Source organism: Mesoplodon bidens, assembly GCF_964165515.1.
Source record: "Mesoplodon bidens genome assembly, chromosome: 10".
In the NCBI taxonomy this organism is placed as follows: domain Eukaryota; kingdom Metazoa; phylum Chordata; class Mammalia; order Artiodactyla; family Ziphiidae; genus Mesoplodon; species Mesoplodon bidens.
Window position 1 is genome coordinate 27,942,653 of NC_138172.1, and position 17,221 is coordinate 27,959,873.

Consider the following 17,221-nt stretch of genomic DNA (forward strand, 5'->3'; position numbering starts at 1 on the left):
TTTTTCTCAAAAGACAGCTAGGCAGTCCTAATAAAGAAATAATGGGAATATTACTCAGTCATAAAAGAAGAATGAAATAATGCCATTTGCAGTGACATGGATGGACCCAGAGATTGTCACACCGAGTGAAGTAAGTCACACAGAGAAAGACAAGTATCATATGATATCGCTTATACGTGGAATCTAAAAAAAGGGTACCAATGAACTTCTCTACAAAACAGAAGTAGAGTTACAGATGTAGAAAACAAGCTCGGTTACCGGAGGTGGGTGGGAGGGATAAACTGGGAGATGGGGATTGACATATCCACATTACTATATGTAAAATAGATAACCAATAAGGACCTACTGTATAGCACAGGGAACTCTACCCAATACTCTGCAATGGCCTATATGGGAAAAGAATCTAAAGAAGAGTGGATACATGTATATGTATAACAGATTCACTTTGCTGTACACCTGAAACTAACACAACATTGTAAATCTACCCTCCAATAAAAAGAAAAAAAAAAAAAAAGAAAGAACGTACACCCCCAATACTATGCCTTTTACTGTACCATATTTGGGCGCTTACTTTTTGCAAGTAAAAGGTAGGAGGGTTAAAGTATTACGGAAGTTCTCCCAATAATCTGTGTCTCCTTCACAAATTGCAGGAGTGCATTCCTGAAAAATACCAGAGTTGACCAAACAGTGTTAACAAGGCTGAGGTGTTAAGAGGAAGAGGTGGATACAGGAGGAATCAGGAACAGTCTCACGTAAATAAAATTAAGTTTCTTCCTGGTTTGTTATCACATCATGTAAGAGTAATTGAATGGATCTCCACCAAATACGAAAGATCTGTGCAGACCGGTCTGTCTTTAAATTTAATGCCTGTGGGGTACAGGATATGTGCTTTGGGAGCACGGGTCAAAGGTACACTCAAGATGTGCAGGCATCATCCAGAACACATTGAGAAACAAAAGCTCTGGGCTTCAGACAAGTACACACGTACCATATATATTAAGATGCTACAGACAAAGAAAACAAACGGTAGTTTTAATGTAAACCCTGAATACAAAAGAGAATTGCAAGCTTCTCATTCGGGCAACTCAATGTATCAGCACCACAGGTGAGTAACATCGGGATTCATCCAGCTCAAGATAGTTCAGCATTCCTCTGGGACAATGCCTAGATGGCCAAGGAATAAAAAGCTTTTGAGAGGGAAGCCATAACAAGCCTCTAAAACAAAACCAGCATTAACAGCTTTAAAATCCTACCCTGGGAAAATACTTCTACAACACCATGGGAATGAGACACTGTTGTGATTTGCAGAGGCGGATTCTTCTACAACCTCCACCAGGGAGTTTCCTTGATCTCTGAGTTTTTCAAACCAGCTCCCACTGCTTTCTAGTTCAAAGGCATATGCACATGCTCTTACCTTTGTTTACTTTTCTAGGTCTAATTGAGTGTTCTATTAAAATGGTGCTTGTTTCAAAAAATCACTGCAGCGTCTGGGAACAAATATCCCCATGGGCTCTTTAATTTAAGCGGGCCGCCAAGGTGAAGCAGAAATACCTAGAAACGGGTTGATTTAAATATTTTAGCATGTAAGTCTTTATGCCTTATCTTAGAATCCAGTTGACTAAATCTTGGTTGGCCAGAGACTAGGGGACTAGGGGAATTCTCAGGTATGGGATGATTTAGTTATTCCTGTGGCCATCAGCTAGCAGGATAACCCAAACAGCCCTCACAGCCCACATCTATTGAGATCAAAACCTTCTGGGGTGCTCAAACCAAGCAGGGTTTCTCAATGTCAGCACTGACTTTTGGGCCAGATAATTTTGTGTTGTGGAGGGCTGTCTTGAGCCTTGTAGAATTTTGAGCAGCATCCCTAGTCTCTATACACTAGATGCCAGTAGCACCACTACCCCAGTGTAACAACCCAAAGTATCTCCAGACATGGCCTCATGGCCTCTGGGGGCAAAATCCCCTGTACTCCTCCCCATAAGGACCAATGCCATTAAAGAAGTTAATAAATGACTGTTTAAATCTTAACCCTGTTCACTCACAGCATCCTCATCTAACCACACCATTCATTCAATACCCTTTATAGCTTTTTTATAAAAGGGAGGAAGCAGAAGAAAAAACACTGTCATCAAATCTATAAAATAATCACAGGCACAGAGTCTAAGGGAATTCAGAATAGGATAAAAGGTTTTAATTACGGGCAAAAAGAAGAACACAATTTTTAGTTGCAAGAAAATAACTGTTCGGGGACCAGCAAAATTAAGAGGGGTCCTGAAGCACATATATACACATGATAATAACTGGAACCGATGATACATACTTCTTTCTCTACCCTCTCCAACAGAAGAGTCAATTTTTCTGATTCAGTTTCCCACTAAGAGCACAGACCCTGGAGGTATCCTACTGCTGTTGAAATACTCGCTCGAACATTTATTGGCTGATGTGATATTGCGTAATTTATATTAAAAAAAGTTCCATGCCTCACCTTGTGCATTTGTAAAATGGACATAATGATACCTTGAGGGGGTCCCAGTGAAGATTAAATAAGATAATGTTTAATGTGGGCGCTTCATTTTAGCATTTTACATGCAAAAAATGGTAACTTTTATTAGTACTGTTTGTATTCTATTTAGAAGCATCTTTTCAACTAGTTTATCTAAAGGAAAAGGAGAGGAGAGTTGTCACTAGCTTCTGACCTTGGGATGCAAAGTGCTTTGTGTGTAGCGTTCTCCCAAGAGAACTAATTAGCTGAGGCATCTACTAGATTATACTTCTGGAAGATCAAAGCTAAGAAAAATGAGACAACTGGATTGGGAGTCACAAAACTAGAATTCTTGGCTTAGTAGATTTCAAGGAGCTATGGGACCATGGTCAACCACTTAACTCTCAGACAGCCAGTCTCACTTCTGTCATTTTAATGGGATCACTACAGAGTTCCTAGTATTTTATCTGAGACTATGACAATCAGATTCAAAGACTTATATTAGAACTAATGGCCAAAACAACTAAATTCTAAACTAAATGATAGATTCTAAACTATCATTTAGTGATGTACAAAGACAAAGTACTTGGTAACTGTCCTTGAAGTACAGTGATTTAATTAAAGAAGATTTTCACATGGTCTTTTTCAAAGTCTCTTAATTCTGTAATGCTTCGCCAGTTATAGTCCTCCGTAATGCCCACTAAGAGGAAATTTGAATTACAGGCCATCTGCAGACAGGAGATGTACTGAAAACACCTGATAGGCTATAAATTCAATGTCGTACATCCACAAATCTGTTCTAAAATTGAACCCGAACATTAAAGATGACTCTGGCCTTCACTTAATGGTAAGTCCTATGAAATCAATTAGCTGTTAAAATAGTTTAATTGGAACATATGTATTTTAATTTTTGTGTGTGTATAAAAACAAAGTCTTCTTAATCAGCCCAAAACATTCTGAAATTACACTTCTAGGTAATGTAGTGAAAGAACTGAACTTATAACTAGATAAAACCAGGATGTGGAAAATGTGAGAAGGATGATATTCAAATAGCAGCAACCGGAAAGGAATAAATTAAGAATCATATTAGTTTACTTCAATTATCCCAAAAAGCAGTCTAAGAAGGAAGTTGTAAAAACCAATCACGACTCCCCAACACAAATTCACATAATCTCCGACTCAAAAACGGTTCTTCGGGGCTTCCCTGGTGGAGCAGTGGTTGAGAGTCTGCCTGCTAATGCAGGGGACGCGGGTTTGAGCCCTGGTCTGGGAGGATCCCACATGCCGCGGAGCAGCTAGGCCCGTGAGCCACAGCTACTGAGCCTGGGCATCTGGAGCCTGTGCTCTGCAACGGGAGGCCGCGATAGTGACAGGCCCGCACACCGCGATGAAGAGTGGCCCTGCTTGCCACAACTAGAGAAAGCCCTCGCACAGAAACGAAGACCCAACACAGCCAAAATAAATAAATAAAGTAATAAACTCCTACCCCCAACATCAAAAAAAAAAAACCAAAAAACAAAAAACGGTTCTTGTTTTTTTTTTTTTTTCCTGTGGGTGTTTGGTAGTGGGTATAACTACTATTTCTTTTCTTTTTTCTTTCCTCCCACTCTCCCTCCCTCCTTTCATCCCTTTCTCCTCCTCCTCCTTCTTTCTCTCTCCGCACCTTTCCTTCCCTCCCCCCTTTATTCTATGGAGTAGAGGCCCTTGTTGCCAACAGGACCAGTCAGGAGTTAAAAAAAAAAAAAAAAAAAGAACTATCTCCAGCCATGATAGAAAATGTGTTCTTCATTAAAGAAAAAGTTTCCTCAGGATGGTTTAAAAAATGAAAAGATGACTTTAGGTCACCATAAATAAAAAGGATGATTTATACTTTAAGAGTGATGTTTTGCTTTGTAGAAAAATGGGAGGAAAAAGAAAAATGGAGGAGAGTCCAGTTCTAAAACTCATAAATAGGAAATTCATACCCTTAAAATGAAATATTCATCATTTTGAAAATATACAGATCTATAAAGATATCATTCTTATACTCTTGATATTTTATCTACCTGACTTGATCTGTCCTCCCCTATCTCCCAATGACAAAATGATGCTACTATTTTTTTTAATTTATCTTATTTGTTTATTTTTGGCTGCGTTGGGTCTTTGTTGCTGCAGGCGGGCTCTCTCTAGTTGCGGCGAGCGGGGGCTACTCTTTGTTGTGGTGCGTGGGCTTCTCATTGCAATGGCTCCTCTTGCTGAGGAGCACGAGCTCTAGGCGCACAGGCTTCAGTAGTTGTGGCTCGCAGGCTCAGTCGTTGTGGCTCACGGGCTCTAGAGCACAGGCTGAGTAGTTGTGGCACATGGGCTTAGTTGCTCCACGGCATGTGGGATCTTCCAGGACCAGGGCTCGAACCCGTGTCCCCTGCATTGGCAGGTGGATTCTTAACCACTGCGTCACCAGGGAAGTCCCCAAATGATGCTACTATTAAAGAAAGAATTCAAAGGCCAACTCTTTTCAAAACGTATAGTTCTCTAACTACTTTGAGGGCAGGCTACAGTTCTAAGGATACATTTGCAATGTTCATGAATAATGGCAGGAAGAAGGTGCTTAACATATTGCAGAGTGAGCAAATGAGTCAGCATAAGCAAGGACACAGCAAGAGCAAGAAAAAGCAAAAAAACATGAATACAGACACACTGAAATATACAGAAACTAACCCTAGGAAGGCAATGCTCAAGAAAAAGACAGAGGCAAGCCAGAATGAAAAATAGCAAAATAATCCAAAAAAGCTTCTCCACCCACAGTCTACTGAGATGAAACCATTTTGGTGTGAAACTTTATAAAAATATTCTCAGACATAGATATAGCCAGATATTCTTGGCACTAACACACTCCTTTAAGGCCTCTGAATGCACTACACCTTTAAGAAGTTTCAAGCCCTGATGCTTTTTCCCACCTATAGGCATAAGCAGAGACACAGCCCTTTAAAAGCATGTTAGACCCAATGGAACCCCCGGGCAAAGCCCTATCCTCAATGGATCGGGAGTCTGAGAAACTTCATGTTCAATGTCCTTCACCATCTCAAAAGCCTTATACTTCTGCACAACCACCACCTTTCTTAGCTGAAGCTTACACAGCCACCTAGACATATCCTTTTCCAAAGCCCAAATCATTAATCTTGTGGTGGGATCCTGAAAGGTTTCCTGTAACTTAGTCCTACTCAGTACCTATATCCTGAACAACAACTGAGGTCAAGACACTGATGTGAGGGCCAGGGAAAGGTGGATGGTGGGATACAGGGAGAAGAGGAACAAGACATGGACCTCCACCTCCAAGAGTTTGTATTCTAGTATTCTCAGGTCCTACACTCCCTAGTGCCTGTTTCTAATACTCCTTAGCTACCATGTTATCAGCTTGTTCCTTTCCAATCAAGACTCTAGGGCCTAAATATGTTTCCACTGAATTCAGCTAAGTAATTGTACAATCAAGCCACAGTGGAAGTCACTTGCAAGAGATGCCAGTGATTAGTAGGTGAGTACTCCTAGACCTCAATGATCTCACAGTACAGAGGCTGAAGAAAGCAAGTAAAATAACAGCTTGGGGCTTCCCTGGTGGCGCAGTGGTTGAGAGTCCGCCTGCCAATGCAGGGGACGCGGGTTCGTACCCTGGCCTGGGAAGATCCCACATGTCGCGGAGCGGCTGGGCCCGTGAGCCATGGCCGCTGAGCCTGCGCGTCCAGAGCCTGTGCTCCGCAGCGGGAGAGGCCACAACAGTGGGAGGCCCGTGTACCGCAAAAAAAAAAAAAAAAAAAAAAAAAAAAATGACAGCTTGAATGCAAGATGGAATGCTAAGAGAAACAGGGGGTTAAAGGAAGGACAAATCACATCTCCCTTTGGTTGGGGGAGGGCAGGTGAGATCCAGGGAAGTGGAGAGAAAGGCATCCTTGGGGCTTCCCTGGTGGTGCAGTGGTTGAGAGTAAGCCTGCCGATGCAGGGGACACGGGTTCGTGCCCCGGTCCGGGAAGATCCCATATGCCGCGGAGTGGCTGGGCCTGTGAGCCATGGCTGCTGAGCCTGCGCGTCCGGAGCCTGTGCTCCACAACGGGAGAGGCCACAACAGTGAGAGGTCTGCATACCGCAAAAAAAAAAAAAAAAAAGGCATCCTTGCCAGCCCTGGGTGAGTCATCAAGAGCTCCTCCTGCCTTCTCAACATCTATAAATAATCCCAGGTGCTGCCATTTCATTTAATTACTAAGCCTCTCCAGATGGAGAAAAATAATTAAGCAGTCGGTACCACCAACATGATATAAAGAAGGCATTAGCAACTTTTGAAACATTTGAGTTTTGAAGTTTGCTTTCAACAATGAAGGAAGGGCAGAAGTGAAGAAGGCCCAAATGCCTGAGTGACAGACATTAGAGAAAACCAAACGACAGCAGTCAGAGAGTGGGTAGAAATTTAAATAGGAAAAAAGCAAATACTTGTGCAAAGGGGCTCAATCCTCCCAGAAGAAGCAGAACAGCTAACATTAAATGAAGAAGCCTCAATGGAGTTGGTGAAGATAGGTTGTCAAAAAGAAATACTTTAAGACAACCTAAAAATTTATTTATTTCTTAAATGTACAAGAAATACGCTGTTGACTGGGCCTCTGGATGCAGACGTGATAAAAATTTTAGCTTTGTGTCTGATGCAAAGATTCAGAAGTGATTAAACCCAAAAGGGTCTAACAAGGAAGCTGGAAAGAACCACAAGAGAAAAGTTTCTAAATATAGATGCTCTTAAAGAATCATGCATTTATAATTCTAAAGTTCAATGGAATCAGGAAATCAATAAAAATAAAATTTCTGGCATTCAAATAACAGTAGCAACTGGGTAGTAAAACACCTGAGGTTTCCTCCCCATAACATGTTCAAAGATAATCATGTGCTTCCTCAAAAAAAAAAAACCCACAAAAATCAAACCTATAAAATCACAGTAATCAAAATTATAAAAAGTTTGGGGATCCCAAACTTCTATGAGCATCAGACTGAAAGCCATTAATAAGGGTGCACAGTTCAAAGACATTTCGATGCTGGTGGGAAAATGGAGGGACGTGTTCCAAGAGGAATGATGAAGAAACAGATTGGAAGAAAGAAAAACCAAATCAGAACCCAATTCCGAGGGCGATCATAGAAGATTCTTGATCTAAAAAAATATAGGTCAAATGGTAGTTCTATTTTTAGTTTTTGAGGGAACCTCCATACTGGTCTTCATAGTGGTTGTACCAATTTACATTCCAACCAACAGTGTAGGAGGGTTCCCTTTTCCCCACACCCTCTCCAGCATTTATTGTTTGTACAAATGGACTTATTTACAAAACAGAAGTAGAGTCACAGATGTAGAAAACAAATTTATGGTTACCAGGGGTAAGGGGGGTAGGGATAAATTGGGAGATTGGGATTGACATATACACACTATGTAGAGCACAGGGAACTCTTCTCAATACTCTGCAATGGTCTATATGGGAAAAGAACCTACCAAAAAAAAAAGTGGATATATGCATATGTATAACTGATTCACTTTGCTGTACACCTGAAACTAACACAACACTGTAAATCAACTATACTCCAAAATATATTAAAAGAAAAAAATTTAGGTCAAGTTAAAGGTAAAGGTCAATTTGAGGATTGAGTACTCTCTGCTCTATACAGATGGTCCCTAACTTAAAACTTTTTTGACTTTATGATGGTGTGAAAGTGACACACATTACTTCAGAGTTTTTTTTTTTTTTTTTTTTTCAGTATGCGGGCCTCTCACTGTTGTGGCCTCTCCCGTTGCAGAGCACAGGCTCCGGACGCGCAGGCCCAGCGGCCATGGCTCATGGGCCCAGCCGCTCCGCAGCATATGGGATCCTCCCAGACCGGGGCACGAACCCGTATCCCCTGCATTGGCAGGCGGACTCTCAACCACTGCGCCACCAGGGAGGCCCTACTTCAGAGTTTGATCTTTTCCTGGGCTAGCGATATGGTGAGATACTCTCTCCTGACGCTGGGCAGGGCAGTGAGCCGAAGCTCCCAGTCAGCCACTGGATCACAAGGGTAAACAACCAGTACTCATACAACCATTCTGTACCCAACCATTCTGTTTTTCCCTTTCAGTAGAGTATTCAGTAAATTCCATGAGACAGTCAAAACTTCATGTTGTGTTAGACTTTCTGTTAAAATAATAGGCTTTGTGTTAGACAATTGTACCCAACTGCAGGCTAATACAAGTGTTCTGAGCGCGTTTAAGGGAGGCTGGGCTAAGCTATGACGTTCAGTAACTTGGGTGTATTAAATGCATTTTCCACTTAAGATATTTTAAACTTACGACGGGTTTATTAGGAGGTAATCCCAACTTAAGTCGACAAAGATTTGTAACCTTAAATCAAAGCTATTTAAATCTTTCTGAGTTATTTTCAAAGCCAAGCATCCTTCGACAAATTGCCTTTTCATTCCACTGTCATTTCAACTGTCCTATAAACCTAGGTTTTCATTTCTTACTTCTTCCAACAGATAACCCAAGTAGAGTGTTATCAGAATAATATATTAAGAGAGCATTTTAATAACTTTTGGCATTTACATTTCCACAGGAATTCAAATCAGGCTAACTAGTATAGTGGAGATTCTATTTTAACAAAAAGAAAATAATTAACTTTGTACTAACGTAAATTAGCTAAACAAGCATTTATTTATCTCTTTAGTGGTTTAACAACAAATATCTCCATCCCTCGCCAATGTCATGTTTTAACTTCTTTATTTTAAAAATCCTTTAAAATCAGACTTTCCCCTTCCTTTCCCCTATATCTTCCAGAAGGCTGCTAGTCCAAAGGCGTGTCAACTAGAATAAAGGTGTTCCTTCCTCGAGATGCATTACTAACATATGTTGGAAAACTGTAATAAATATTCCAGTCAGGAGTAGCTATGAAGTGAATGCGCCTTCCAGCACTGTGTGGGCCCAAACGCGTAAAACCATGTGGGGCTGCCATGATTTGTTTTCTTCCATACCTGGAGGTGAACCTTCCTTTACTAGGGTTCACACAAAGCACTCAGGGGAAACCTGGCTCACTATATTTCAGCACTGAGACTGACATTCAACTCTGTCTGTAACCAAAAGATGTCAGGCACTAGTCAAAGTTACTGGGGTCCAGGTTCGAGTCATGATCTCAAGGTCATGTTGACAGGAAGTCATGAAGAAAACTGCCTAGAGACTGTGTTGCCATGGGAATTCACACCCCCTCCAAAGGAGACAGAGAGTCACTAGTCAGATCTTGATTACTGCAACATCATCAGGAAATTTTATGTAAAATCTTCCATATTTAACTGAAGAAAATAATTGTAAACACTATGTAGCATCCATAATCATGCCCATGAGCCACAATAGGACCACCTGCAGGCAACCTATCCTCTCAGCCAATATATGGTTCCCTGGTCGACCATGTGTCTGCTAGGTTTGTGTTTGCTTTGGTGTTTTGGAAACATAAGAACCTCATCATATCTAATCACAGCAAAGGCAGTGAGAGAGCCAAAACAACCCAGCATAATAGGCACATGATCCGGAAGAAAAAAGAAACAAAGATAATGAAAAATGGAAAGTGTTAGAAAAGTATTCTAGTGTGTGGAGTAAGTTGGCATCAAAGCTATAGCAAATGCACAGAAATTAGCCTTGCCTAGACATGCACTTGTAGGTCATTCACATCCTATCACTCTGGAAAATGAATATGTGAGTTTATGAGCACCAAGTCAGACCACAGCCTTTTACAAGTGGAAAAGTTTCTCTACTCATGTCTTTCTAGCCATTATCACATGGGACTGTGACAGCGAGGTCCTCCTAGTGGGCAGGAGCTGACTGTATTCATCTTATATATTTAATGTAGCAACTGGTACCATAGCTGGCATTGAATCACTGCTCAAACAATGATGAATACCTCTTTAATACCAAAATGTAAGATGCCAGGTTTGAATTTGGAAATATACATCAAGATTTCTCTATTTGGGGGAGAAATACCAAACTCCCAAATTTAGCATTCTTATTAGAAAGATTCAAAACACAGAGATCTCAAAATACAGGTTCTAACGAGACTGCCATATTAAAATAACAATACCGTCTTCCTTCCACTACATGACACAGTGTGAACTCTGATGTATAAATGCATATGTGGACTTATAAAGAAAACAAAGAAAGCAGCTCAATACAGCTGCTATCTAAAAAAAAAAAAAGAAAGAAACACTATTCTATTTTATATTATCTGCCAAAATTTAGAGGACTAACTAGATGAAATACACATTACATTTCCTTGTATGTGAACTACTCTCGTGTCCTGGAAATACTTTAAAAATCCAAAACCTAGATTTCACACTGAGGTCTTTTGCTGGTTTGTACACCAATATGCCTCCCCTGCCCAATACTTTAATTGGGCTTACATTTAACAAGAGTTTCTAGAGCTGGAAAAACAGAAAGCTTTTGGGTAGAGCACGCTGTGAAACAGACCTTCCAGTACTCATAAAAACATTTTTAAAATTTATTTTCTATAAAAAGGATGACCTATAAAGTAGAACCTGGTTGGACTGGACATGGGTGGGCATGACAGGGAGGGAGGCAGGGGTAGGTTTGATGGCAGGGCTGCAGGAGTAGAGGTCCAGCAACATGAAAAACAGTGTGCTAAGAGGACAATAACAGAAAACAAGAGGTAACTATGTAAGTGGAAGCTGTCTAAGAATGGAAGTTCAAGTGACCTCAGTACTGCCTAAGGCAAAACAATCATGGTTTAGATACAGAAGGGGTCCAGACAGAACCCAAGTGAACTGCCAACAGCACAGCGCCCAGAACAGACTTCTGTTCGTGCAGAAAAGACACATATACCACAGGGTCTCCATCCCATAGAAACAGGGATGGCTGGATACAGATACATATTTTATTTGGCATTTACCAAATGTCTACTGTGTGCCAAAACCCACACTAGGGACTTCATTTAATGAAAATGTACTAACTTGGAAATGGTCCCAATAAAAATTTTAGTTATCATGGGGATTTCTGGGGGGCGGGGGTGGGGTGGGGAAGGAACGAGGTCTCTTTAGATAAATGACTGATGCAGTTTATTAACCTACTTGCAAGTAATGTCAAATTTAAAGTTGCTCAAAAGAAAAACCACTTTTTTTTTTACATCAGTCTCTTAATATGCTGTAGGAACCTGTTCAAAACACTTCAGCAGTGAAGTAACTTAGATGATAAATGTGTTCTTCAATCTGTGCACCAGTCAAGTAGCAATAAAATCAGAATAATTCATGCAAAAATTTTCATTATGTTTCTAAACATACTTATTTACATTTTAAATCACGCATTAAACAATATGAAATATCTTTCATTTAGACAGGTGTGAACTAGAAAACAGATGCATTCATTAAACATGGAACAATTCGGTGAATTAAAAAAAAAATGCTCAAGAGAACTCTTTGGTTGAAGTATCAATACTTGAGCCCACTGTTAACTTACTTGAAAAAATATGGCCATGGCTCCGATTATTCTGTTTTCAGAAATGGCAGTTTGAAAGCTGTCAAAGTCATCTGGATTGTAAAAGAAAATCTGCATCTGTAAAAGAACAATTAAAAAATATATTAGGAAAATACATTAGGAAAACCTATGCAGAAGTAGAGAGAGTAGTACAATAGACCCAGATTCCCCAACATACTAAGATTTTGTCAAATGTACTCATCTATCCGTACCTTTTTCTTTGCTAAAGTATTTGAAAGCAAACCCAGACATCATATCGTTTTACCCTTACATACTTCAGTAAGTATCACTAAAACACACATCTTTCCACATAACTACAATGCCTTCAGGCCACACAAAATAAATAACACCAACACCTTCTGATTACCTAATACTCATGTCATGGTGAAATGTCCCTATTAAGAAAAAATTTTAATGGAGTTAAATACCATGAAGTAGGAAACTAAGACTGTGAGATTCAGTCCTTATGTTAAAATTATAAACGCTTAGGGGCTTCCCTGGTGGCGCAGTGGTTGAGAGTCCACCTGCCGATGCAGGGGACACGGGTTCGTGCCCCGGTCCGGGAAGATCCCACATGCCGCGGAGCGGCTGGGCCCATGAGCCATGGCCGCTGAGCCTGTGCGTCCGGAGCCTGTGCTCCGCAACGGGAGAGGCCACAACAGTGAGAGGCCCGTGTAATGCAAAAAAAAAAAAAAAAAAAAATTATAAACGCTTCAATGGACACATCTTTTAGAGATAATGCCCATTCTAATGACGAGAATCTGAGGGGGGCTCTCAGTAGCTTTGAGAAACAGTCCAAATGGACTATTTTAGTCAATCAAAAAAGAATATAATGGTAATGATAATAATAATGCTTTATATTTTACAGTTTGGGAAAAGCCATCCCATTCATGATTTCACTAAATCCATCTAACAATCCCTGTGAAGACTGGGCAGAAATTACTACACTCAGTTACAGCTGAGGAAACAGTGCTTCAGAAAGTTGATGCCGACTTGGTTAAAAAGAAACATCTGTTGAAGAGTGTAAAGTCCAGGTGCTCTCATCCCAACCTTAAATACCTTCTCTTACATGTGGCAAGGGTTTCGCACTCAAAAAGCAGAACACAGATAAATCAACTTAAAATAATTATACAATTTTAATGCCTGCACATTCCTCAATACCTGAACAATTCAGAGAACAAAAACAACCTACAGAGTATTCTTGAGAGACTACATATGTGATAAAAATAAAAGATCTGGAACCCAATTATAGCTTCTTCGTTTACTTGCATGTGAGCCCTCAGGCAAGCCAGCAAATTTCTAAGCATCATTCCTTATGTATAGAATCAAGCACTTACCCTTGGTGGGATGGGTGTGGGGATCAAACACGTACGTGCAGGGTACAGTGTGCAGCACTATGCCTGGACCTTAACTGTGCTCCACAAATCGTCATCCTTGTCACGTTAACTTTTGGCAGGCATCTTAAGATTTCTAATATGAATGTGATTGCACTGAATTTTCTAGAATGGCCCCTACTCTTTACAGAAAATCAAATCTCCTATATCATTAGCTCTCTTCCATGACCTCTATTTTCCCACTTTTCCAAATGACATGATGCTATTTTCTGAACAACCACACCCCAGATGGAGTATGGAGACTTGACACTAAATGATAAATTCCCAATGGGAAAAGGGAAGTCAGAGAGACAAGCTGAAGTACACGTCAAAGGTGAACAGAGCCCTGCTGACTGAATTAACCAAGATGTTAAGAACAAGGTGACATATCTTCTCTGAAGGGTATATTGAGGGAGCCCAAATCAGGACACTTTTTAGGAAAAGTTAGATAACCAAGTGGATGGGAGAAGGACGGGTAGATTCTTTTGGAGAATATTCTTTCTTATGGTGAATTATTTTCCTTAGACTCTGCATTCCCACTGACGCTGGCAACCTCTTATAAATGTGTTGCCTTTATGTCTGGACGGCTACAGACATCATGAATTTACTCTGAGAAAAAATCCATTCAATGAGGTGCAGATTAAAATAGTTTAATACTGGGTGAATTGCTTTGGGGACAATGCCACCAATCCAAGAAAGAAACTCTGCACAAGTATATTCAGAAAATTACACGTCACTTTCCTTTTAAAACCCAGGCCCTCAAATGAACTAAGTTCACAGAAGATTTTCTTATTCTTCAGCCCATGAGCAGGGGCGGCATTGTTTAATGCATCACCTGAATAGTGTGTGATACAAAATACTTTAAAATCTCTTCAAGAGCATTTTCATTTATAACTGGATGAGGAAATTCATTTTTAGAAAATGTCTTTGAGTCATGGCTCCACCCATCAGGATAATAAAATGTCTCATAAAGAGAACAGCAGCCATAGGTCTGAAGTATCAGTTTTCCTTGCTATTTCTCTCAAGTTGTAGTCTATTGAATTATGTTAACTTTTAAAGATATCTTAAATATGAAAGTAAATAAGTAGATGGAGTTTTGCCGAGAGGGCACTGGACTTTAAGTCATTTTGTTGTTATTGTTCATGAGACAAATTTAGGCACAAGCTAGAGACCTATTTTACAAAACATCTTTGGAAGGGACTGGGGTGGCTGCTGAATATTGCGAGTAAGCCCATCAACTTTCTGTATCTGCTCACAAGTGCCATGTTCAGAGCCTTCCTTCAGCCTCCCTCAAAGTGTGTTCTTTCTAATAATGTGAATCGAAGTCAAGCTTAGTGTATAGCAATCCTCTTCCTGTAGAAACATGGTGAACTGAAACTGAAGAAAAGATCTGGGAAATCGGGCAATAAAGAGATCTATTAACTGTTCCTTATATTCTTTACCCACATCACCAATTTATATTTTACCCATTTGCATTCTTCCTCTCTCCCTCCAAGCAATTATCTTCCCTGAATCACTTAATAGTTAAGTGGGAGAAAATATGCCCCTTTACCAATACATACTTAAGTGTATCATTTCTAAGAATAAGGATATTCTGTTACATATCCACAGTAACATTATTAAAATTAGCAAGTTTCACTTTGATACAAAGTTTATTATAGATCATTATTTGGTTCTTGGTCCAGGAATCCAATCTAGGACCTAACTTTGCCTTCAGTTGCCATGTCTCTTTATACTGACCCCTCCGATCCCCAGCTTTCACCTGGGACAGTTACTCAGCCTTTCTTTTTCTTTATTTGGTAGTTTGAAGGGTGCAGCCCAGTTATTATGTAGAATTGGGGTCGGTCTCATGGTTTCTCATGATTAGACTCAGGTCGTGCCTTTTGGACAGGGGACCACAGTTGTAGTACCGTGGCTTCACAGAGCACCAATTTGCCCAGCAGGAGACCCTTCAAACAGATTCCCTTGTCATTTTGCCATGTTCCCATCATTTTTTATTCTTTAGCACCTCCTTATTAGCTGGCACAGATGTTCTAACCTCATCTTGTATTTCTCGTGTTCCAGCCCTGGAACTGGCCATTTCTTGACTGAGCCCTGGTTTCTTTTAGTGAGGAATGGTATTTAAAGACCAAACAGTTTTAACTCAATATTTTCCAAATATGTTTGATATTGGAACACTTTGGTTCTTCAAGAAAACTGTACAGCTTAAGGCTCTGTACGTCTATTCCAACCAGGACCCAGAAAACTGGGTCAACTTGGTGTAAATGAATGTCCCTCCAACACAAAGAGTGCCATGAGTTATGTAAGTCTCCCCAACAACAGAAACAAACTGCATGAAGGTCAACTAAAAAAGCCACTGGTAGACTGTGGGTACCAGGGTGCAACTGAAGGACGAGTTCTATAAAGTATTTCAAACTCATGAGTGAGAATCACAGGCCTGGTGGATCATTTAATTTTACCTTGTGTAATGGTTGGAATGGAAAAATCTGCAGGAACTCCTCTAGCCAGATCAAGGTGATAGATAACATCGAGTATAATATGGCATAACCTGACATTTGGAAAATGGTATTCTGACCAGGAAGCATGTGCTAAATCATACATATGGAAAATGGCCGAATGGATGACAACACCATCAAGTAACGGGAGGAAGATGAGATGGGTTCTGTGAGAACAGGGTTGACAGCAGTCAACGCTCTCATGCTATAGGGTCCTAGTATGATGTATACAGAGTCACAATAAAACGTCCACTTGGCTGCCCTTTTCTCCTACCTTGTTCTATTTCCCCCCTTACATTTAAAACTGTCCTAGTTGCAATTTGATTTAAAACTATATATATGCCAGGTTTCCAATTTGTATCACTATCTGTGTTAAGCTGAATAAATAAAAATCAACAAATCTGAAAACGACGGCCATCTGTACTTTTATTCATGTTGTTATTTTTCAAATATTTATAAAGTGCCTACTGTATATCAGGCACTGTACTCTCATTCATGGATACTCACTGAAGTAGGTACCACCATGATCCTCATTTTACAGCCAAAGAAAAGAAGGATTTCTAAAATTACAACACTCTTTAGGACGGAGGGTGGGGTTGGGATAAAACCTAATTGTTCCAATCCTAGTCAAAGCCTTAATCACTGTGCTTCCTTCCAGTAGGCAAAAAAATTTGCTTAATGCCTATTATGTATAAGGCACTATGACAAATGAAGACAGTTTGCACTTGGGAAGATAAAAATATCAATAATAAGACAAGGTTAACCTTTTTTTTTGAATGCCAAAGTTGAGTTGTAGATACATGTACCACAAAAACGCCAGAAGTAGTAAATGGCTCACGGTCACGTAAGGCATACACTAAATGAATACAGAATAATACAGGCAATGGGCAAGAGGGGATATTTTCTTGAAGGTGGACTTCCTATTCTCTAATGTGGTAGTTGTTTGTGTAAGTCAGCTCTCACATCCCTGTCCTGATGGCGGCAAGAAGAAATGATCCCAATGCAAGAGTGGAAAATCCAGCAGTACTTTCTTTGGTGATTTAGAAAGCTCTACGTTTTAATTTCCTCTCAAAAACTTACATAATATTTCTCTAACGCGCACCCCTCCTCACATACATGGCCCAAAAAAATTCATGATGAATTAAGGAAATGGCATGCAGAGAGCCCAGAGGAAAGGCCATCTACCCATAGATTCATCACACATTTCCAGGATACTGTTGTTCATCTTTAACAGAATGGAAGAACACATAGGAAAAGCTACAGGAAAAGAACAGGTGAGACATAAACATGATGAAATAAAGATGGTGACTAGAAAGGCAAGAGCAGAATTAATAAGAGGCCATAGATAACAGAACTGAAGAGG

At 40.1% G+C, this 17,221-nt stretch overlaps 1 protein-coding gene across 4 annotated transcripts in view; it reads right to left on the reverse strand.

Moving 5' to 3' along the window:
* Positions 1-17,221, reverse strand: part of PTPRG (protein tyrosine phosphatase receptor type G) — a 749,834-nt gene that overhangs the window by 219,186 nt on the left and 513,427 nt on the right. For all 4 annotated transcript variants that reach the window (XM_081245085.1, XM_081245083.1, XM_081245084.1 and 1 more), the window contains exon 5: positions 11,973-12,068. In XM_081245085.1, coding sequence (XP_081101211.1) covers positions 11,973-12,068 — 96 coding nt within the window. The remainder of the gene's footprint in view (positions 1-11,972; positions 12,069-17,221) is intronic.